At 42.2% G+C, this 22074-nt stretch overlaps 3 protein-coding genes across 5 annotated transcripts in view; 2 read left to right on the forward strand and 1 right to left on the reverse strand.

Moving 5' to 3' along the window:
* The window catches only part of atp5pb (ATP synthase peripheral stalk-membrane subunit b), a 339131-nt gene that overhangs the window by 110715 nt on the left and 206342 nt on the right, over positions 1–22074 (reverse strand). The window lies entirely within an intron of this gene.
* Positions 3432–12000, forward strand: eno1a (enolase 1a, (alpha)). 3 transcript variants are annotated; one of them, XM_084016018.1, is made up of 12 exons: positions 3432–3524; positions 5870–5964; positions 7718–7813; positions 7977–8035; positions 8735–8804; positions 9261–9394; positions 9528–9750; positions 10158–10355; positions 10715–10916; positions 11015–11123; positions 11262–11320; positions 11478–12000. In XM_084016018.1, the coding sequence occupies exons 2-12, from the start codon at positions 5880–5882 to the stop codon at positions 11539–11541; spliced, it is 1299 nt and encodes a 432-aa protein (XP_083872144.1). In that variant the 5' UTR covers positions 3432–3524; positions 5870–5879; the 3' UTR covers positions 11542–12000. The 3 variants fall into 3 exon arrangements, with proteins under 3 accessions (XP_083872144.1, XP_083872142.1, XP_083872143.1); XM_084016016.1 differs by lacking the exon at positions 7977–8035 and adding an exon at positions 8321–8379 and having other exon boundaries at positions 3433–3524; XM_084016017.1 differs by lacking the exons at positions 3432–3524; positions 7977–8035 and adding exons at positions 5674–5786; positions 8321–8379.
* Positions 14839–22074, forward strand: part of rerea (arginine-glutamic acid dipeptide (RE) repeats a) — a 119601-nt gene continuing 112365 nt past the window's right edge. The window contains exon 1 of the mRNA XM_084016001.1: positions 14839–14992. The gene's annotated coding sequence lies outside the window, so the exon portion shown is untranslated. The remainder of the gene's footprint in view (positions 14993–22074) is intronic.

Consider the following 22074-nt stretch of genomic DNA (forward strand, 5'->3'; position numbering starts at 1 on the left):
AGCGTGTACAGGGACATCAATCAACCACGAGAAGAAGTCACTGCTGCCCGACCAAAGTTTGATACTCAACAGTGAGATGGGAGGACACTTGTACATCCCTATCTTTCACCATCAGCTGCCCTGCCCTTATTCCAGCTGTATTTTTTGTTATATCATGACACATTGTGTTATTTCTCTTTTTAAGTTCAAATATTGGGGAACCATTTTCAACATTTTTCTTGATTCATCTTTCCTTGTTTCGTCATTTACTCAACCAGGAACTTCCCCAGGTTATTTTATTATTGAACCAACACGGTCTCACCCCTTGCCGTCACATAAATGGAATCGATGGAACCGGAGTATCTGTTATTCATTTAAATTACTTTTGAAGTGATAGAAAGAAAGAGTTTCCTTTACGGACTTTAACCTCAACAAACTCAGATAAGTGAGGAAGTTATGTTTCTTAGAACCATATGAATGTATAAAAGGTTATCTGGTTATTCAACTCAAATTATTTTGAAGGTTGTTGATTGAGCATGCAGTATAGAAAGAAACCATGGGTCTTTATTAAGCCTTTTTAAGCATGAAGGCTCTTTTTGTCAGAAACGTTCTCCTCTCCCAGTTGCACTCGTTGACACCTGGACGCTGCCCAGTTCAACCACTGAGTCACCGAGAAGCTCAACTGGAGCAAACTAGTCTTACATTTAGGGCAGAATAGCAATGACATTTTCATGGACATTTTCAGGACAATTCTCTGCAGAACTGAAGAGTTGTGGGCTGATATGTTTGACTTGCATGTAGATATTTGTCGGTACAAATGTATGAATTGCATGTCATATTTTCTGATAATCACAGCAGGCGTAGACTCCTGCACTGGGGATTTGTTGGAGCCAGAGGGCTTAGACAGTCAATTCATCAGAGATATACAGCAATGTGAGCCGAGCAAATCATCTGCTTTCAGCCCTCTATTCAGGCTGCCTGACATCATTCAAAATGGTGCATTAGTTATGGGGAAATATTTTCAATTGACAGGCAGTCACATATCATCAACTCTCCCATGCTTCCTTTCATCCTGCAGCTGCTTTCTACTGGTGAGATTAGCAGAGTGGCTTTGCTGCTGGCTCCAACCATTTCACAGGTAGGTGGTACGAGCAGGGCCAGAAATAGTCTGTCACACAAGAGGTAGAAACTCTAGAAACCACCAGGAGCCCGGCTAAACATGTGACTTAATGTGTGAACATTTGGGAAATATGACAATATGGTTTGTGACTATTAGAAGTGCAGATAGAGGTGAATTTTCTTTTAGATCCTAGCTAACTCTTCCCCCCTGTTCCCAGTCTTTGTGCTAAGCTAACTGTCACTGAATGCATCCTGGCTGATAATTAACTCTAGACATGAGAGCCGGCGTCAATCTTTGAGATTCTCACTTTCAAATAAAAGTTAGTAAGTGAGTAATGTAATGTCAGTGATGGCTGAATTCCATTTAGCTGCTTCGGTTTCAGGGCCCTGGTATTGTGCATGCTGCTCACTGTCATGGCTTACTGGGACACGGATCATTAATGTTATTAGTAGCGCCTGCTTCTCCTATGACAAGTCCAAATGCCGACTGTGAAAAAGGCAATTACTGCAACTAAAAATATTTGTATTATCAATGAATCATTAAATTGATTCATGGATTAGGATTTAGCTATTCAGTCTACCAAAAAAAAAGTATTCTTAACACAAGTTACCAGAGCCTTAAGTGACATTCTAGTCTGACAGTGAAAAAGTCCCAAGAGTTTAAAGCAGAATAACATGAAACGGAGAGAAACAGGAAGTACATTTGTTGAAACCTTGTATTTAAGAACAGGTTTGAGCCTCTTCGTACCATACTTTCCATTTAATCTATTTAGCCTCAACATAATCATTTCTGAATAAAACATTGAATTCTTTACTGCACTATATTTATCTGACACCTGGAAGCAGATTAAACATTTATGTAGAAAACAACGGTGATGACGCATTCTTATAGGTTAAACAACAGTATATGAATTTGTAGTGGTACATTTTGCTATACCTCAAATAGCTTCAACATCAAAATACTGCTCACTTTTTAAAACATCACTTATAATAATCCAGTCATAAAATAAAACATCACTTGACGGACCCTTCTGTATAATGAGTGCTTTACTTTGGGTACTTTGAGTACATTTTGAGGCTAATATTTCTGTACTTAACTGAGAATTTAAAGGCCGGGCTTTTGCCTATTTTTAAAGTGTGGTTTTGCTTCTTTTACTTTAATTGATGTTTTGAATATGTCCTCCACCACTGTCTTCAATCATAGTTTCATCACAGTCTTGGCACAGAATTAAGTTTGTTTTTTGGCGTTTTCCCCATTGCTGCCAACACACCTGTGCTCTCATTCACCAGCTCACCGGCCAAAATATAATACAAATAAAATAAATATGTTATGTGTTGGATAAAATACTGTTTATAATGAAGTCCAACTTCAAAACGTGCACATTTCTGCTGGATAAACTCGTTGATGTTTTAATGAGAGCAAGCGGGCAGCAGATGGCGCTGTTGGATTTAACCCTGACAGGCTGTCAAGGTCACTGCAGAGAGCTTCCATCACACTGGATCTGCAGTGCCGGCTGATGAAACCCAGGTTCTGTAATGAGACGTCGAGTGTGGAGGGGGGACCTATTCACTCATGCTGAGATGCATCACTGCCATAAAATGCATAATCATGTTATGAATGCATAATCATAGTCATGCAGTGCAAGTGGTTCTACATTTTCATACATAAAAAAAACCAACAAAATACAGAATCATTTTTAAAATACTTATTTGCAGCTCAAAATACCTTTAGATTTAAGGCTAAAACTGGGATGCATTTGCTTGAAAAGTGAAAGTTATCTGATTATATATAATAATAAATGCTTCAGATGACTATATATAATATGCAACACGTCCTTACATTATTAAAATGCTACAGAAGTAGGCCCAGAAGTTCACTTTTGCACCAGTTTTACTATAAACGTCTAGACGTTTGAAATGCAAATCCTCACATCGTATGACGATTTAACCGCTGTCAAAAAAAACGTGACCGCAAGTGACACGTGACCACCGACGAAGCCACCGCATCGGAGATCCTGCCTGCTTCCCTGCACGTACTCACAATGCGTCATCTTTCCGCATACACTGCCTCTTTCATACTCGCGCAGAAACAAAAAAAAATACATTCCCCATAATTCACCTCAAATAAACGCCTTTGTCCTCTCTGTCTGTTTGTGTATTTTGTATTCATTAAAATCGACGATTGTGCAAAGATTTATGACATCCGCATCCTCGCTTTGATGCGAAGTCAGACCCGACGGGAGATGGTGGACGTGCATCCTCTGCTCGCGCTCGTCTGCCTCGTGAGCCAGTCCCAGCCAATGACGACGCTCCGTTCCTTCCTGATTCCGTCCACTTATCGTCGAGCCCGAAGTGTCACGAGCGCCTTCTCTGCCTTCCCGCACGAGAGAGAGACAGCATCGTCCTTGCACACAGGCCCGGAAAAGGTAACTTTGGTCTCCTTATTTCTCTTTTTATAGCCACATTATCTGCAGGACAACCGCTATCAAGGTTTTAAGGGCGTATTCTTAAGGGGTGGGTGTTATGATAAACTATGTTCTACCTTTATACAAGTGTACATGACGTTCCTCATCCTCCAAGGTAACCTCAAAGTGTTGTCCTTGTGTTAGCCGAGGCCTTTTCTGTTATTTTCTATCATAAACGCCGGCTAATTCCTGGTTTTGTGGCTTGAATGATGGACTCGCTTGTAGCCCTCCGGCTATTTTTAAACCGGGTCGTCAGCTGGCGAGATGTCACTCCATTTAGAGCTGCTGCCTGTGCGGGGAAAGGGCGTCAAGTTGCACGTCCAGACTTCCAGCAGTCTCCTCCAGCTGTTACTGTCTTTTTTTGTTGTCGTCCAGAGACTTAAAGGACGTGGTTTTTATGCGAGACACTAGTGTCATTTAGGCTACACGTGCTGGTCCAGGCAGCGAGCTACCAGTTGCATGCAGTTGCAGCAGACTTGGAGGCGTGTCCACCTCTTGTTGGAAAATTACTGTATGAATTAAGATTACGCCTATTTAGTGATGGTTAGTCATTCCTCTAGACTCCCAGGAGACACTGCCCTCGGTTACTTAGATTTAAAGTTAATTACTGCAGTTTAAAGGTATTTATATAAAAAAAAGTGGTTATTAAACTGATCGTTATAGATTGCTGGCAGATCCCAATGCAGGCTAACCGAGGGAAGCCAAACCAACAGGCACACACAAATATCAAGTATCAATCCTCAATTATTTATTTATCTCTGGGTGCCATTTTGTGTTGCAGTTCACCTCCTGGGTCTCCACGTTTACAGTGATCTGGGAGTGAAAAAGTAGTGTATGTTCTATAGGTTTCTAAACAATTCTTTTCATTGTTGATCAATCATCCTGTAACTGTCAAACTAAATCAATCGTCTCTAAAATGGAGAAAAATATAGTCACAATTTCTTCGAAAAGTTTTTTTTTTTGTACGAGAAGCGATCCAAAGCCCCGATATATTTAGTTTTTAAGCTCAAAAGATAAGTAATTGCATGAGGATATGAATCCTCACAATTGCTGGAAGTTGAAGGAATTTTTGCTATTTTTTTGAATGGATTTAAGTTGCATTTAATGGGTTCTAATTATATCATGTCTGTTGTACAGATTTTGTTCTTATGTTGTTGTTTCTGAAGTTTATTAGAAGGGGTTATTTCCAGTACCATTCTGTGACTTTTTGGATACCTTACTTTGAGAAATATTAACATGTTTTCCTAGTCCTTTTCATATTTATAATAGAAGGCAAAACATTTCTTTTTTTAAATGTTGTATAATCGCAACACAGCTTCACAAGAACTTTGCCTGGATAGAACAGCCTGAACTTGGCTAGAAATGTCAAGTCAATACTGTTAGTGTAGAGGTCCAATACCCAGCCCCGGGAAACTGTAAAATATTTCCATTTTACTAAAGAACAGTGTCCGAGAGTGTGTGTGTGTGTGTGTGTGTTTGGTTGATTTTGCCTCTCGGCTGTAACCAGTGGCAAGTTTCCACACAGACTTTTAAGGACAGAGGATTTTCCATTGATTCTGCCTCCAGTCGCTCTCTAGTTTAACTGTGGAGGCTGTACTGAAAGTTCACTCATGCATTCAGAGTGGGTAGATGAGCAAGTTAATGCATGTTTGATAAGAAAAAAAAGGAAAGTAAAAGAAAATCAATAGCGCACCAGATGTCATGACCGGACCGTCTGGCTTAAAACCTTCTCTGACCTCAACTACTGATATTCAGAGAGATAACGAAGTCTCCATGAGATTACGTGACTATTCAGGCCTTTTAACGCATATCAGTGCAGTACCACTTGGACAAAAAGAAGCCAAACATGTGCTGTGCTGAGTCATTCACCCATTGTTACTCAAAGTGACCCTTTCCTACAGTTATCAAGAGTTCACTGTGCTCTTAACTCAGTTTTGCAAGCATTTTGAAATGCTGTTTTGTAATCTGATGTAAGAAGTAAACGTTCAGACTCGCAGGGTTTTTTTTTTTTTTTTGTGCTGCATAAGCCACGCCCTTCTATGACTAATATATCTGCTACCCTTTCCAGCCTACATCAGTTGGTTCAGGTGGTGTGCCAGCTCATACACATGCTTAATTAGAGAATCCATTCGATGATTTATTGCTCCGTCTCCAAGCTATAAATTAGATTCTCTGGTTTTACATTTTTGCCAACTCACTGTTTCTACTCAAAGCTTTCGTTCGGTAAGTGACAGTGCCGCCATCTCTCCAGTTGACCTGTGGAGCAGCACTGTACTGATGTCTCCTCTCTGTCGCTTCTTCTGCAGATCCAGAACCATGTCCATCCTGAAGATTCACGCTCGTGAGATTTTTGACTCCCGTGGCAACCCCACTGTGGAGGTCGATCTGTACACCAAGAAAGGTACCGTATGACTGTACTGCATGTTTTCATCTACTTTATGTGTTTGGAAATGGTGGTCGAGTGTCGCACAGCAAGATACTGTTGGCCATAGTTAGAAATCAGGTTATTTGAACGCATCCACAACTTTAAATGTGTAATAATCTCCCAGTATGTGTGGAGAAGCAGCAAAGTTTCATGCATTCTTGCCCAATCATCTAGCTATTGAAGTTGTGTATTAGGATGGTGAAGCCAGTGTGTTGCCCTACAGTGTTGGTCCAGGCCCAGAGTGGATCCAATCAGATGGTGCATGTGTGAAAATAGCTCCTGCAATATATGACACTGACTCTCCAGCACTGACTGCTGTAACGTTACCTGTTTGGGAGCTCAGATTGCTCAGACAGTATGTACTTCTAGCAAATCTAGGAGTTGATGTGAATTCTTGATATTACATGCAAGGTAGAGACTTATTGTATGGTAGATTATAAGCCGTGGAGCATAAAACATTCTGCAAATGTTCTAAACCGCTGCCTGCAGTTGAGATCAATTTATTCAATTCACTAATTGCCTCAGTGACTGAAGTTTTTTGGCGAGCCGCTCTGTTCTGAGCGCTAAAACAAAGGACCAGCTCAACCCAACAAAATGTCCTGAGAATGTTAATGAAGCAACCTGAATGAGCATTGACATGGAAGTGAGTGAAACTGGCTAAACGGCCTTGAATACATCAGCTGGAAGTGGACCGCTGTATTCTGCAGCCTTCTCATCTTTTAATTAGTTTGGGATGTTTGCTAAGTACTTCTGTTTACTGTAAATAGCACCTTTTTATCCCTGTTTCTTTGACAGGATTCCCTTTTAAGTCCTCCAGGCCTGTTTTGGCATCATTAATGCCCCGGACCAAAGCCAGTGTACTGTAATGTTTTTTACTGTGTTGTGTAACCAGCTTGCCTCTCTGTCACAGACGTACTAGAAAACCTCTTATGCTTGTTGTTAGAATTATGTAAATTCAGAAGCTTTGGTAATTTAGAGTCACTCTTTTTTTATCCTCTAGGTTTTATTTGAGCTGGTCCAGATAAAATATGTTAATATGATAGTTCAACATCTCAGTTTATATCCTGATTGATGTTGCCAGCTCCTCCAGCTGCAGCCAGGTGATGTCTTGATGCGAATGATTTGCTCATCCTGAACACACAGCCTAAGCCGACTGTCCCGAGCCCTCAATCCCCTCTGACTCGCACCAGGCTTGCCGGTCCACTGAACAATCTGAATAGATTTTTTTTTTTTGCTCATGTCCGATTTCTCCTCACTTGTTTTAATCCAAAATGGCCATCCTCTTTATGTAGGGGCGTGACTTGGCATTCTCCCACAGATGCACTGCACATGCTCAGTCGGCAGTCTGTCTTCCCCTGTTACATCACAGAATTCTGCAGCACAGCCAGCACAGCTTCCTCCTCGCATGCTTTATTTCTCTCTGTGGACAAAAAACAATGGCCATGGGAATGCTTTTAGCTGATTGGATGGCTATTTGTCCTTGAATACCAAGCAAGCTGTCCTGCTTTCATGTTCTTTCAGGCACATTTCTGTCTGCTGAGACTGCTGCATAAATAAATATCACAGTTATACTATACCGGTAGTTACAGTCATGGTAATGCCTCACATGGAAAATAACATTTCTACATTGATCAAACTGCAGGCAGCCCATTGCAGTCATTGTTGCTGTTGTTGGATATGACAAAGCACTTCAGGAAATGACTTGCGAAATGTCCTCTGTGTCTCCAAGGTCTTTTCAGAGCTGCAGTTCCCAGCGGTGCCTCCACAGGCATCTATGAGGCTCTGGAGCTCCGTGATAATGACAAAACCCGCTACATGGGCAAAGGTAAGCTGTCTTTTCTGGTTCCCCCTCTAAACGTTGTGGTTGCCTCTGTTCTGTTGCTCTCCCTCCTGTCATTTTAAACCCTACTATACTGTCCATTCTGTCGTCTGTCCTCGTCTCTTCCAACTTCATTTCCGTCCTCTCCCATCTTTCTTCCTCCCGTTAGGAGTCAAAAGAGCAGTTAAATATATAAATGAATTCTTGGCCCCTGCGTTGTGTAACCAGGTAAATAAAGTGTGAAATAACAGTGATAACAGACTCTTTAAACATCTGGTCTGCACAGCAGCATGAAGAATGGCTTGGTCTTTGGAAACTAACCTTGCAGGCACTAGCAGATGTTCACAGAAAAAAAGTAAACAGCACAATCGTAGATAAATGCTAAATAATATTTAACTTGTCAGAATTCCTTGCACATACGATTTGGATAAGTCGCTCTGTGGTCATCTGTCCTGCCTGCTCTGCATGGTCTCCTGCTGTCTGGGTCAGTGATGGTCTGCTTGTCCCTTGCAGGTGTCTCAAAAGCTGTTGAGAATATCAATAAAACAATTGCACCTGCACTGGTTAGCCAGGTAGGACCATTTGTTGTTTGACTAATATTAACTATGTGCTAATATATTTTGAAAACTCAATAGAAAAGTGTTATATTAGTTGCATTGTAAGAAATACTGACCCTAAATGACTAACTGTACCATTTTAACATGTGGTAAGACATTGCATAAAACTGACATATTGAGCAGTTGTTTATTTGTTCTTATGATGCATTGATCTTATTGTTTGAGACTTATATGCTGAGATGATGTGATTATTGTTATAATTCTAACATTATTTGAGTGTGTTATCCTGAATTAACAAGTCAGAATTAAACCCCATTCATCTTTCATCTCTAAAGATATGTAATGTCTTGTAATGTTTTGTCTGATCCAGGATGTTGCAGTTACAGAGCAGGGCAAGATCGACAAGCTGATGCTGGACATGGATGGCACAGAAAACAAATGTAAGAAGCCACTTCATGAACTATAAGTGGTGTCAAAAAATCCCTTCCCTATGATTATAATGTTTTGTTTAATGTCAGAATTCTCAGTGTGAAATGTATATTCCCTATATATCAGCGTATGCACTCTTACATTGTGTTTATTAACAGAACGTTTGTTAGAAACGTATTATTTCAAGGTTATGAAGTATTGATTTTTGCCTAATTAGCCTTGAAAGTGTTCGGTTAAGAATGAAGATATTAGAAGACAATAGTTTTTCATAAATGCAGTCTACACATCCATCCATCCATCCATCCATTTTCTACCGCTTATCCTGTATTCAGGGTCACGGGGGGGCTGGAGCCGATCCCAGCTGTCATTGGGCGAAGGCAGGGTACACCCTGGACAGGACGCCAGTCTATCGCAGAGTCTACACATGATATAATTATATCCTATTATTTGTGTCTGCCCTGTATCAGCTAAGTTTGGTGCTAACGCCATCCTGGGCGTCTCCCTGGCTGTGTGCAAGGCTGGTGCAGCAGAGAAGGGCGTTCCCCTGTACCGCCACATCGCTGACCTGGCTGGAAACCCTGAAGTCATCCTCCCTGTCCCTGTGAGCATGAGAGTCACATTACCATAAGTCATTAGGCCTAACGGACATGTACCTTTCACGATTGATTCAAAGAATTGTAAATTCAGCGGTGATTCCATTAGGCTGAAAGCCGATCCTCTCTGCTTCCCTTCAGGCTTTCAACGTCATCAACGGCGGCTCCCATGCAGGCAACAAGCTGGCCATGCAGGAGTTCATGATCCTGCCCGTGGGAGCCAGCAGCTTCAAGGAGGCCATGCGTATTGGTGCTGAGGTCTACCACAACCTGAAGAATGTCATCAAGGAGAAATACGGCAAGGACGCCACCAACGTAGGAGATGAGGGAGGTTTTGCCCCCAACATCCTGGAGAACAAGGAAGGTGAGAGGAAACGTTAAATAATAACCACTGTTTAACATTTCAATTACAAGTCAACAGAGTTGACACCCAGCTGAATACATTACTTGTTATCTTAGGACATTATTAATAGTCAAAAGGGAGTGTCTTGAAAGCATTGCATTCTTAGACCTCTCAGGATACTACTTCAGTTATCATGTCACTCTTGGGCCGACATATGGTTTCTAAATTAAGACCTTGACTCGGTAAAGGAGGCGCTGCCTGCCAGCCTCTGACTCCAGTGTCAGGGTCAAGGTGCTGATATGGCAAATGCCCCAGTGGAGCAGAGTCTTCAGTGGTGAATCATATGTGACAAGTGAAGGTTTTGATTTCATTACCTACAACTCTCGTCACATTTTTACCGAATGCTGTTGTTTTTTTTTTTTTCTCAGCTCTGGAGCTGCTGAAGAATGCCATCGCCAAGGCCGGCTACACCGACAAGATCGTCATTGGCATGGATGTGGCTGCCTCCGAGTTCTACAAAGGTGGCAAGTACGACCTGGACTTCAAGTCACCCGACGACCCCAGCCGCTACATCTCCCCCGACAAGCTGGCTGACCTCTACAGGAGCTTTGTCAAAGATTACCCAGGTGGGATTTTAGCACATATTGATGAAGAGCATACTCAAATAATAAATGTAATAACATGGACAGGCAACATGTGGGTAATATAGTATAAATAGAACCAAATGTGTATATGCTGGTTCAAAACATTGTTTTTGGTTCAACAAAACAACTGTACATTACTGTCAATGTTAGCGCTTAGCTGGTGAATATACTGGAGCATTTAGCAGCTTGTTTCTGCTGCCACCAAGTGGTGAAAACAAATAAATGCAGGTTTAAGGTGTCTGTAGATAATAACTGTTGATCGGTGGCTTCTTAGACAGTGCCGACGTGTCGGATTTAAGACTGGCTGTTACATTACTCTCACCTACTTCCTGTCCCGTCAGTGGTGTCCATTGAGGATCCCTTTGACCAGGATGACTGGGAGGCGTGGACCAAATTCACAGCCAGCACCGGCATCCAGGTGGTGGGCGACGACCTCACAGTCACCAACCCCAAACGCATTGCCAAGGGTGTGGCGGAGAAGTCCTGCAACTGCCTGCTGCTCAAAGTCAACCAGATCGGCTCCGTCACCGAGTCCCTGCAGGCGTGAGTGTCGACAACCGAGCCGTGTGATCACACCTGTTCCAAGAAAGTTAAAGATTAAGCTGGCTAGCATTTTCTTAAATGTATCTCTTTATTTTCAGCTGCAAGATGGCCCAGAGCAACGGCTGGGGTGTGATGGTCAGCCATCGCTCTGGAGAGACAGAGGACACCTTCATCGCTGACTTGGTGGTCGGTCTCTGCACTGGACAGGTAAACCTCGACAGAAGTGTGATCCTTCATTCTTATTGCAACATCATTTTTAGATTTATTAAGTGGATGATTGAAACGTTACCACAGCTGTAGCTTTCACAGATGGGATTCTTATATTTAATTTAATTCCTTTTCCAGATCAAGACAGGAGCTCCTTGCCGATCTGAGCGCTTGGCCAAGTACAACCAGCTGCTCAGGTGAGTGCGATCCAAAAAACACATGAGAACACTGAACTTTTTTTTTTTTTTTTAACAGTATGAGTAGTCAGTCATCGCTCCTTAGAGGCACAAAATTACAGGTTTTCTTCCACTATAAATCCATTCACGTTAACAAACTGTCATTCCTCTTTCCCAGGATTGAAGAGGAGCTCGGCGACAAGGCCCGCTTTGCCGGCCAGAACTTCAGGCACCCCATCTGAGCTGGATCTGACTCCCTTGGGCCTCTGTGTGTTCACTGCTCATAAGTAATCACCACACATACAGTATGCGCCACTGCTAGGTAGCCTACCCTGCCTGGAGAGAGGAGAAGGAGAGATTACTGCTGAAATCCAAGGTCCATGTCTGTTCTGTGGTGTGGAGAAGCTACAGTACATCCCAGTACCACCACAGCTCGGCTCTTCCTCGAACTATGCTTTAGCTCCCGAATAGTGTTGGTCCTAGTGTTTGTGTCTGTGTACCCGTGTGAGAGATTTCTGTTAAGCTTCTCGTGAGTTGTGATATTTTGGTCCTCTACTGAGTATTTGAGCTACTGTAACTGTAGTACAGCTCTGCCACGGAGCAGTGGTAACAGAACTGTATGTGCAATGTGTCGCATCTGAAAAGGTCTTGTCTTTGCTGTAAGCGTTGGCAGAAATATGTAATAAACCACATAGTTTGAAGCGTTTTTGTGATTTTTTAAACTTTTTTTTGTCCCATCCCAAAGATAATATTATGATTACCACCAAGTGAAACATGGTTATAATCACAAATAATTTAGGATTTATAGCTATCTTGCAGAGAAAATGATGAGTATCTGCAGTGTGTGTGTGTGTGTGTGTGTGTGAGATGTAATCTGAGTACCACTGAGAGCCAGAAACATGAGATCGCCGCTCGGGGACGCCATTTCTGTCCTCCTGGGTGAAAGAATCCAGAAGCTCTCTGCAAGCTCTTTTTGTACGGAGGCCTGCCAAGATAAATGAGGGTCTATTCACGAGTGGTGTGGTACCGGAGGGGATTGCCAGCTGGGTCTGTGCCACACCAATTCACTTTGTGTCAGCCCTGTCTGAACCTGCCTCCATTGTTTAGCCGTCACCAAGGAGATGTATTACAAATCACTGGTACAAAGAGACTACCAAGCATATATTACAGAGTCTATAAACATCCTGCTACTATCGTCTGCCGCAGATTTCCTTTTACAACACATTTTCTTGTGACTTCAAGGGACCAACAATAATGTTTTGCAGGAACTTCAAAGACTAAGAGAGAAATATCTGGGTGACATGAACGTTGATAAATATATATAAACGTGAACTACGTCTTAAAATACATGAGTTCTTATGAAACGCCAACGCGTGATTTATTTCCCTTGAGTTTTGCGCCATCTAGTGGTCAGATCTGTTCAGTGCACTTCGGGGAATATCTCTTGCAGACAAAGCGGAAGCTAGAGGGCAACCAAAAATGACATTTCAAGTTTACTCTATTAGGGTTCATCAAAACGGAAAGGTGTGTTTCTGTAGATATAACAGAAACATAAATGAAAGTGACACCAGTTTTCCACCTGAAATCAGTGATACTTCGACTGTTGAAAATGTCATACGAAAGACGGCTCCTGGTGCTGAAATCAGGCTTAATTTGAATCCATTTACATTTAATTAAACTATAAAGTCAGTCTAATTAACCGAACAGTATATTTCAACCAAAAGAGATGTGCAAATGATGATGAGATTAGCCTGTGTCATCTTCTAAAAGAAACAATTCCAGTTGCAAAGAAGACATAGATTGTGTTTTTCTCCCTTCAGGAACATAGGTGCTTCTAGCTTTAATTGCAGCTTAGTTTAACACAAAAGCGAATTAATCAATCAAACAGATAATGTCCCATCCCTGTAGGCCTGTCAATAAATTCACATGATTAAAGAGGTTAGAGTTATTCAAACACAAGGGTTCAACTATTCAAAATGTACTGTTTGGTATTTCCACTGCACGCTTCCCAGCCAACGGATCAGAAATCAAAGAAAACAGCACCCAAATGCCAGTGAAGAGGATGATTGTTTTCTTCAGTCATGAAACTGAATGAGCACTCATGAAAGTAGCCGCTGCCTTTCATAAAACTACTCTATTTCATCTCATGTGTGGATATATATATATATATATATATATATATATATATATATATATATACTTATATTCAAGGTTCTTCTTTTGTTTATATTCAATGCTTGCAATTTACTTGAATCTCAGACATATTTAATGCCATGTTGTTCTTCTGTTATTTAAATCAGTTTTTTTGGTGTCAGGCGTTAAAATCTTGTCTATTCTGTTCATATCTATTTTGTGATAGAAAATAGCATTATATTGTGCTCTTCCAATTCTGTTATTTGTTTACTTAATGGAAAGCAGTTTTCTCTATATTCAACACAACAGTTAACTCAGTTCACTGTTTTTGTATGTATGTTTGTTTGTTTTTTTATTCTGCACTGTAATTATTTTTCCTCTACAATTTTATCAGAGTGTGTTTTTGTTAATTTTCGTTTGTTTATGTGTATATGTGACTGTTTACATATACATATATGTTAAAAGAAAAAGAAAAGAATAATTGTATCCCTGTAATTGGAAATATCTAATTGTATTCTTCAATAAAAAGATTTTGAAAAAAAAAAAAAAAAACAGCTAACTCAAATCTCTCCAAGAGAAACATGTGAGATTGATTGTCTGTATGATAGAATATTGTTAGATTTCTATTCTATTTTTACTGTCTATTCAATGCTGCAGTACACTGGGCTCTCCTGAGAGAGAGAGAGAGAGAGAGAGAGAGAGAGAGAGAGAGAGAGAGAGAGAGAGAGAGAGATACATGTATCATATCATATAATAATTATTCATTATCTATATTATTCCTCTTATATTACTGTATAGATATTCATCTTGTTGTTTGTGTCAGTTGAATGCATTGTATGTAATTGTGCTTTGGCAACACATTTCAAAGGTCATGCCAATAAAGCCTTGTGAACTGAATTGACAGGGAGCTAGAGAGAGAGAGAGAGAGAGAGAGAGAGAGAGAGAGAGAGAGAGAGAGAGCGAGAGAGCGAGAGCTAGAGAGAGAGAGGCTATGCTGTTGTATTGTATTATTCTGGGCTCACTGGCAGTCCAAATATAGTCTGGCACTATCACAGGTTTATAAGGATATGAAGACAGACCAAGAGACACCCTGAGGATTCCCACTCCCCCCCCCCCCCCCCCCCCTCTCTCCCTCTGTGGATGTTCCCAGCTTTGGCCAGTGGGTGACGATATTTTACCGGTTGAACTTTGAGAGCCCCCCAACTGTTCTCTCCCCAAGATGAAGAAGGATGCTGTCATGCTAAGTGCCCCCTCACACAGACTAGACTGAGCATTCCGGCAACGATTACTCCTTCTTTATTCTCAAGTCCATCATTTATGACAGCATTACACCCAACGTGTTCCGTTCCGCTGCGGCTAACGTACACAAGAGGAGACACACACAGGTGGCACCGCAGCCGCTGTGCTACTCTGTGTCCAACGTTAGTGGCGACACTTGGCTAACTAACGTTGGCTAATTGCCCCTGCTGCTGCTGCTGCTGCTGCCGCTGCTGCTATTGTTTGTTGTTGCAGTCTCCCTCCTCAAACACATCACAGATGTTGTAGATCAAGCTCTTTAAGGTAAGTGCCCTGAGCTTTCAACCATCGATCTGCTTTTCCTTTGACGCTCATCAGTAAAAAACGAGCAAGACGCGACACATCGCGAAGGAATAGTGTGTGTATATATATGTGTGTGTGTGTGTGTGTGTGAGTGTGTGTGTGTGTGTGTATGTGTGTGTGAACGTACACTCGTCGCTTGCTAGCTATTTGGCTAATTTGCCTATTAGCATCAGCTAGCTAGTTAGCCAATAGACTTGTTTGCCCCCTCGCTGTTCCTGGTTGCTATGAACTAACGTTAGCGGCTAGCGCCAGTGACTAGCACTGATTGGGAATGCCAGAGAGGAGCGGTGTAATGTCTGGATACAATCAGTTCGTTGACACCGGTTAGCACCAACACACACAAACACACACACACACGCGCGCACACACACACGCACTCACACACAAACACACACACACACACACACACACACACACACACACTGCATGACTTCATTTTATTTAACGCTTTGTGGGTTTTAACGTGCGCGTAGCTTCCCTCACGATAAGGACACCTCACAGCAAAACGTTTTCCCCATTTTGGATCACCCAGCGTAGTGTCTCTGTTCCAGGGAATAGCCCGAGCCCATTCAGTTATTGTCATTAACGTTAGCTCAGGGAAACGTTAGCCGGAGAGGCTAACTTGCTTGTCTTTGTGTGCTTTGCTTGAGCTCAGTAATTGTCATCTTGTTTACAGGTTGTGATGATTTAGGAGCCGGTTCTGCTTTAAAACGAAGCCAGTTCTTGAATACCACACACTCGTGTTGTCTTTTTGAAACAAAAATGCGAGGATGGCAAAGAATTTCATGGGAGAAATTTGTCAACAAATGGAATCAGCAAAATCTGGCACCACCACTTTTCACCTCTCGCAGGCTGTGTAGTTCAAAACATCTGAGTAGTGGTGGTGACAACACAAGGTTCAGGGATGGTGATATGTGCTGGGTTAATGAGTTCATCAGTGAAGTGCAGCTTTTTTTCACACCATAAGGTTATCATGAATTATAAGTTTGTAAACAAGTCAACAAAAGACACTATTTTGGCTACAGGCACTGTCTGCTCTTTTAAATGAGATTCCAAATATGGCTTTTTATTCATGTTACTTGAAGCAGAGCCATTAATAGCCAGCGATATATATTTATTATGTGGGCATGACTGACTCCTGACTTGTGACTTGTGCCTTAAAGGCTTCACAGCCCAATACAACTGTGGACTTCACCATAACTGATGAATGTACGCTAAACACAGCGATCAAAGGCGTGAGAAACATCTCATGTGCTCCATTAAGGCCAAGCTATTTTCATTCCACTGAAAGAATGCAATTGCAATCGAAACCTGTCAAAGTGCCACAACATTCTGCTGCGTATAAGGAAACCTTTAATAAGCTATCTCGTCCCCTCACGGCATCGCTTGTAAAACACAGAGGTGCTCAACACCACATTATGTTTATTGACTGTAAACAACCTAATATGGACAGGTTGTGGTACTTTGCAGTCAACTGCACGAATACTCTATCCATTCAATCTATTCAGTCATTGCCACCTGCCCTGCCCTGATAATGACATGGTTGTGTGTAGAGAGAGAGAGAGGTCGCTGAACTGAAAAAAGTTCTCACACACGCATCATGTTCTGTCTGTTACACACACTTTGCTTCAGCAGTAGAGGCTTAGTTAAGAAAAAGGATGCATACCCATATGGTCAGAAATGTTATTAGGAGGAATACTGCAGCAATGTATTTATTTATTATGTACATGGTAATCTATGATGAAAGAGCTACTATTCCCTTCTTAATTTGGAAAAAAAATACAATTATTAAACCAAAACATATTCAATCCCTTATAGCTTTTACTGCACATGCTAAGTCGTTGCAGATGTGACTAAAGCGGCACCTTCATACACCTTTGTAGCTCCTTATGTTGTCCAAATGACAGATCAGATGTTTTGGTGGCTTTCTTTTCTGCTGCCAGTAGCTTAGCGGTTGTGATTTAGATTTTCTCAAACTACCACTTAGAGTGCAAACATGTAGGTTAGGTTACAGAGGTCTGCCATTATGACTATACGTTGATAAGCACTTTAGCACAGCCCTGACAGAAAAGCACCCCTTTCTTTGGTTTATAGTTTGGAGAAAGAGACTCTATCAGGTTCAGCCCCGACGATGCTTTACAACGGAACATTTGCGTTATTTAATTTTTTTTTTGTATATGACTGCAAAGTCCTTTTTAAATCCACATTATCAGTTCAGGGGTCAGAGGAGGTCAGGGTGTTTTATAGTGTTTCAATTTGAACGGGATCTCCGGAGCAGCAGTGGATAAAATTACTTCGACTCACATATCCAATGACACACCCATACATCGTTAATATGGGTTGCTGTACTAGCAGAGTAATGATAAGAAAAGTGTAATAACCCAGCTATTTCCCTTTAATGACTAATGCGTGTTTGAGTAATGGAAGCTCTCTGTGAGTAATATAATGTGGCAAATGGAAGGCCAGACGATGTTAAGGAAAATCCCTTTTCACAGCGCTCTGACATCTCTTTGTCATATGATTTGTCAACACACAAGCTCGGGGATTCAGTGTTTACACGCTGCGCTCGAATGGCATCTTGCTGTTTTTCACCAAGACGCCATCACTACATCTCTCCCTCGCCATGAATTGTCATGAAAGATGATTCCCCGTAATAATGGTCGGGTCTAGTCTCGGAGGTACTTCATACGCTGTATACTGAGGCATTGTGCCATTGTGTTGTAGTATGGGATGGCGCTATAACCTGTCACCGGCGTGGCAAGCTTGTATTTTAAAGGCAGCATTTCACGCTCAACAAGGCTTTTGTGTTTAAAATAAAGGCGATTAGGTGGATTTATAGTGACTTGTGCTCATGGATTTTTATACACAGTATGAAATCATATTGGCAGGAGATGTAGGTAAGCAGGTAAACGTCTGATTCGCAGAGCCAACGCAGAAAACGAGTTGTAATCAAGCGTCTTTAGACATCAGATTTGTAATTAAGAAAGTGTTGCCTTGTATTTATATCCTGATGACTATGTTTTGCTGCTGCAAAGACAACACGATTGGGAAGCTAGTAGATAAACAGATTTAGCTTTTTTTCCTGTACAGTGCTTGATATCAATTTCCTTGCAAAGATATCTGACTGTTACATAGAAAATTAATGCTCTGAACAAAGGAGCAATGTTCGCTCAAAGACCTCTTGATGGGCCATTCAAGTGCTGTATATTCATTAAAAATAACAATCTGTCAGCACTTACTGACAGCACGCACAACAAGCCAAGCTCTCTTTATTGTTCTCCGAAGATGTTTTTCAGTTCCCATGCCAAGAGCCGGGTAATTGGCTGCAGCAAAGCCTTGCATGTGTTGTTTTAAGATATTGGACTGACACGCACAGGGCACACTGGCAGAAATGAGGCAAGCATGCCCCCCCCCCCCCCCCCCCCCCCTCCTCCTGGCTTACCCCAGCAAGTCAGAGAAGGCAAGGGGCTGGATGTGTTTTGTGTTCTTTGACAGCTTCCCTTCACCTCTCATAAGAGGAGATCCAAGCATGCTGCATCATATCTCATCTTTGTTTGATTCAGGCCTAGCTCTGCAGCTCCACAATTGTGCCAAGGAGATGGTATCAGCAAACGCTCTCCACCATGTTAACAATTGTGAGCTGTCTTGCTACATAGTGCTGTTGGTATTTGATGTACTAGATGTGATCTGTTTTTTTTTCTCTTCTGTGAGCTCAGCCACGGTGAAGGCGGTCTCACTTCGTCCCGCAAACGCCGCCTGTGTCTTATTGGGCTGGCTTGGCACGGTTTCACATCTTAACTGATCGGGCACATTGTGTTTTTGTGTTGTTGCCAGCCTCTTGGCAGGTCTGAGGTACAGCGGAGGAAAAAAAGTTCCCTCCATATTTCCCTCGTTTGATTTTGTACGAGGCTTTGAGACTGCAAAGTGGTGCAACTAACCACATTTAGTTTCAGTCTTCTGTGATTTTATGTATGTTGTACGATGGACTGTGTTAGAAACGGGGGCCGGACTAACGTTCGTAAGAGGAGTGATGCAACAGCAGAGATTGGACAATGAATACATGAGGTAATTTTGATTAAAGCCACTGCAAAGGTGATTATTTTTTTATCTTACGCGTTAGATTTCTCGTTCGTCTCGCTAATTATTAATTAAAACTCACCATACATAGCATGCTGATAATAGCCTATTTGAGCGAGATGGGCTAAAAATAGCGCTTAATCAATTACAGTGCGGGAAAAGAGTGAATTGAAAGTCTTCAAAAATATCAGTCAGCCATTTGCCATCACAGTAGAAGGAAAATGAAATGGTGAAGGATCAGCTGGCTGGCCCCTGAGGAGAGGGAGCAGGGTGGGGGGGTCGGGGGTGACGAGGAGGAGGAGTGGGAGTGCTTTGCCGCTGTGTGTGTCAGTGCTGATTAGGTAAGAGATTGCCTCATGTAATGACACGGCATGGCGCTAGTGGTGCAGAAACACAAACAATGCATACCAGTGTTTTACTGCGTACACCCCCTGTAGCTGCTCGCCTGAAGATGTTTATATAGACATGCTCTCTCTCCCTGGAATATTTCAACATCTTTAGATGATGCCCCGCTTTCAGTGACACAAACATGCGCCGTCCTTAAGCCAATAGCTCTTTTCTTTGTGCGCTTTTTCTCTTCTGTGGTGCAGATGAAAGATGGAGGTGATTAAAGGGAAGGAGCACAATGGAGTCTGTGCAGTTTTCCATCAGCGCTTATTGTTACTATTGACGGCAGTGTTTTTCAGGAAAGATATGTGCTGTTAAATAGGCTGCGCAACCTGCCAAACCGTCCGCTGTGGTAGCTGAACCTTAAATAGAACATTTCATATTCTGTTTTGTAGTCTGGATTGTGTTGTACACAGCAATTTTTTAGGAGTATTCCACGATCAGCTAGGCTAATAACAGACCTGCTGTACACTGAGCTCCATCGTGTCGGTTCTTAGACAAAATGTTGAGTGTAAAGACTATTGTATTTTCTGACATAGTCATTAAGGTAAATGGTCACTTTGTTTTAATTATCAGAGCCACCTTGATTAGCAAGTCTGAATGAGGCAGTTGATTTAATTGATTGTTTTATAGAGAGATGTGTCAATAACAGCTGTCTGTCGTCCAGGCAAACATGTGTCTTTGTCTTTTAATTAAAGTGGCTGTAATGGCTTTTTATGTGTTTTTTCTGTATGGGTATGCACAACATTAATTTCCGACACCGTGGATGAGACACATCATCATCATCATTTTCTTAGTGTGCCGGTTGTGCTCCGTGGCCTCTGTGACTAATACGGCTATGGCGCCGATGTTGTGACTGCACATGAGGCACAGTTTGTTTGCGGAGGTGCAGAGCCGAGACCCGTGACTGATGTTTTAATGGAGACGGCACACAAACTGGTGGGGAGCTCTGGGTTCATGCAGCCATGAGGAAATGACCCCGGTGACATTGTGGCACTCTCCACTCTCCTGTTCGCGAGGGGCCTCTGGTAAAGCGCGTCCTTGCTCGCCCTTGCAGGTTAGGCCCACCTATTGAGCCTGCTGAGCCCTCAGTTTAGGTGCTGGGACTTAGGGCCGGATCGACCGCAGGTTTAAGGATGGACGTCTTGTCTCTGTGCATAGCCCAGTTCCAGCAGGCGGCACAGAGAAAATGAGTTCTGAGGATTGGGTTTAGATTTGCCACTGTAGCACTTCAACTCTGATACACTCTCGCTACCATCAGGGGAAGGCTGTCAGAGAGAGAGGGAGAGAGAGAGAGAGCGGCGGCGAGAGAAAGAGAAAACAGCGAAGCACAGCAGTGCTATCTAATAGATCAATTTGTAATAAATCTGTTGCCTCAAGCTGTTGTTGTTCGCTTCTACTCAGTGAAAGGTGTCTGCGTTTCTCAGGCAAGAAAATGCTTGTCAGGCATTGCATACAGAGCTATCAGTGAATGAGACGCGCCTAAAGCACAGTAAATCATTTTCTCTGTGCCCAGTTTACATAGGTCCAACACATCGCTCCCTTATCAGCACATTCCCCTGGTCAAAAAAAAAGCTGGTTCTAACCGATCGATGGGGCCGAGCGCTGAAATGAGGAAGTAACGCTCCTCTCACATTAAATTTCCCCATTATTCAATATGAGCCATTAATCATGATGAAGGAGCTATTGATTAGGCTATCAGCCAAGGTTGGTCAATTTATTTGCCAAGAGTCACTCCACAATGTGAGGATCTGTTGAAGTAGTGCTGCTTCATGAGAACCAGGCAGCAGAATTGAAATGGCCCCATTATTATGACAACAGTTTGATCTTTAAGGTAACAAAAGAGCGATCCCTGTATGAGGACCACATGGGACCTCTCCTGCTCCTCCTCCACCAGCAGCCATATGGACCGTACTAATTGTGTTTTACGCCAACCATTTTCCCACTGATCCATTGGGGACTTGTGGAAGTGCTGTAGCTATAATGTCACCAGCAGTGGGCTGGCTCATGAAAGAAACATTAGCGAGCGAGATGAGAAGACAGGAAGGCAATACATACACTGCAAGTCAACACAATTATTGATTTTATTCAAATGAAATCTCTGGTTCAGAATCTGATGTCGGGCGCCTTTTTAAAATCTGATTTCTATTATTTCTTTTGCCCAATTGCTATTGTCGGAGAGCCGCATTATGTTCAGTCTCTCACATGCACTTTGTCAAGTGGTATAAGCTCTAATTCTAGGCACAATGCCAAAATATATAAAGATATCACTAAAAAAAGGACTGGATGTTGTAATCCCAAATCCTATATATCTCCAGATGCTTTATCCTATTAAATCACATGATTTCCAAGGAGATGGTTAACTCTGATTCAGAGCAGTACCACATTGAGCCAGCTGTAATTGCTCCACAGAGAAATCATCTGTCATCCGTTTTAACACTTTTTGTTTTTGGCAGGTGGGCATTTTTTCACAGGACAGTGGAAAAAATGGTGGAGAGAGGGAAAGAGGGGTCATACACTGTAACCGCTTGCCTAAATCCCTTCTTGTTTTTTTGACAACACAGACGTGGAGGCTTCAA

This window comes from Eutrigla gurnardus (genome assembly GCF_963514095.1).
Source record: "Eutrigla gurnardus genome assembly, chromosome: 8".
Classification (NCBI taxonomy): domain Eukaryota; kingdom Metazoa; phylum Chordata; class Actinopteri; order Perciformes; family Triglidae; genus Eutrigla; species Eutrigla gurnardus.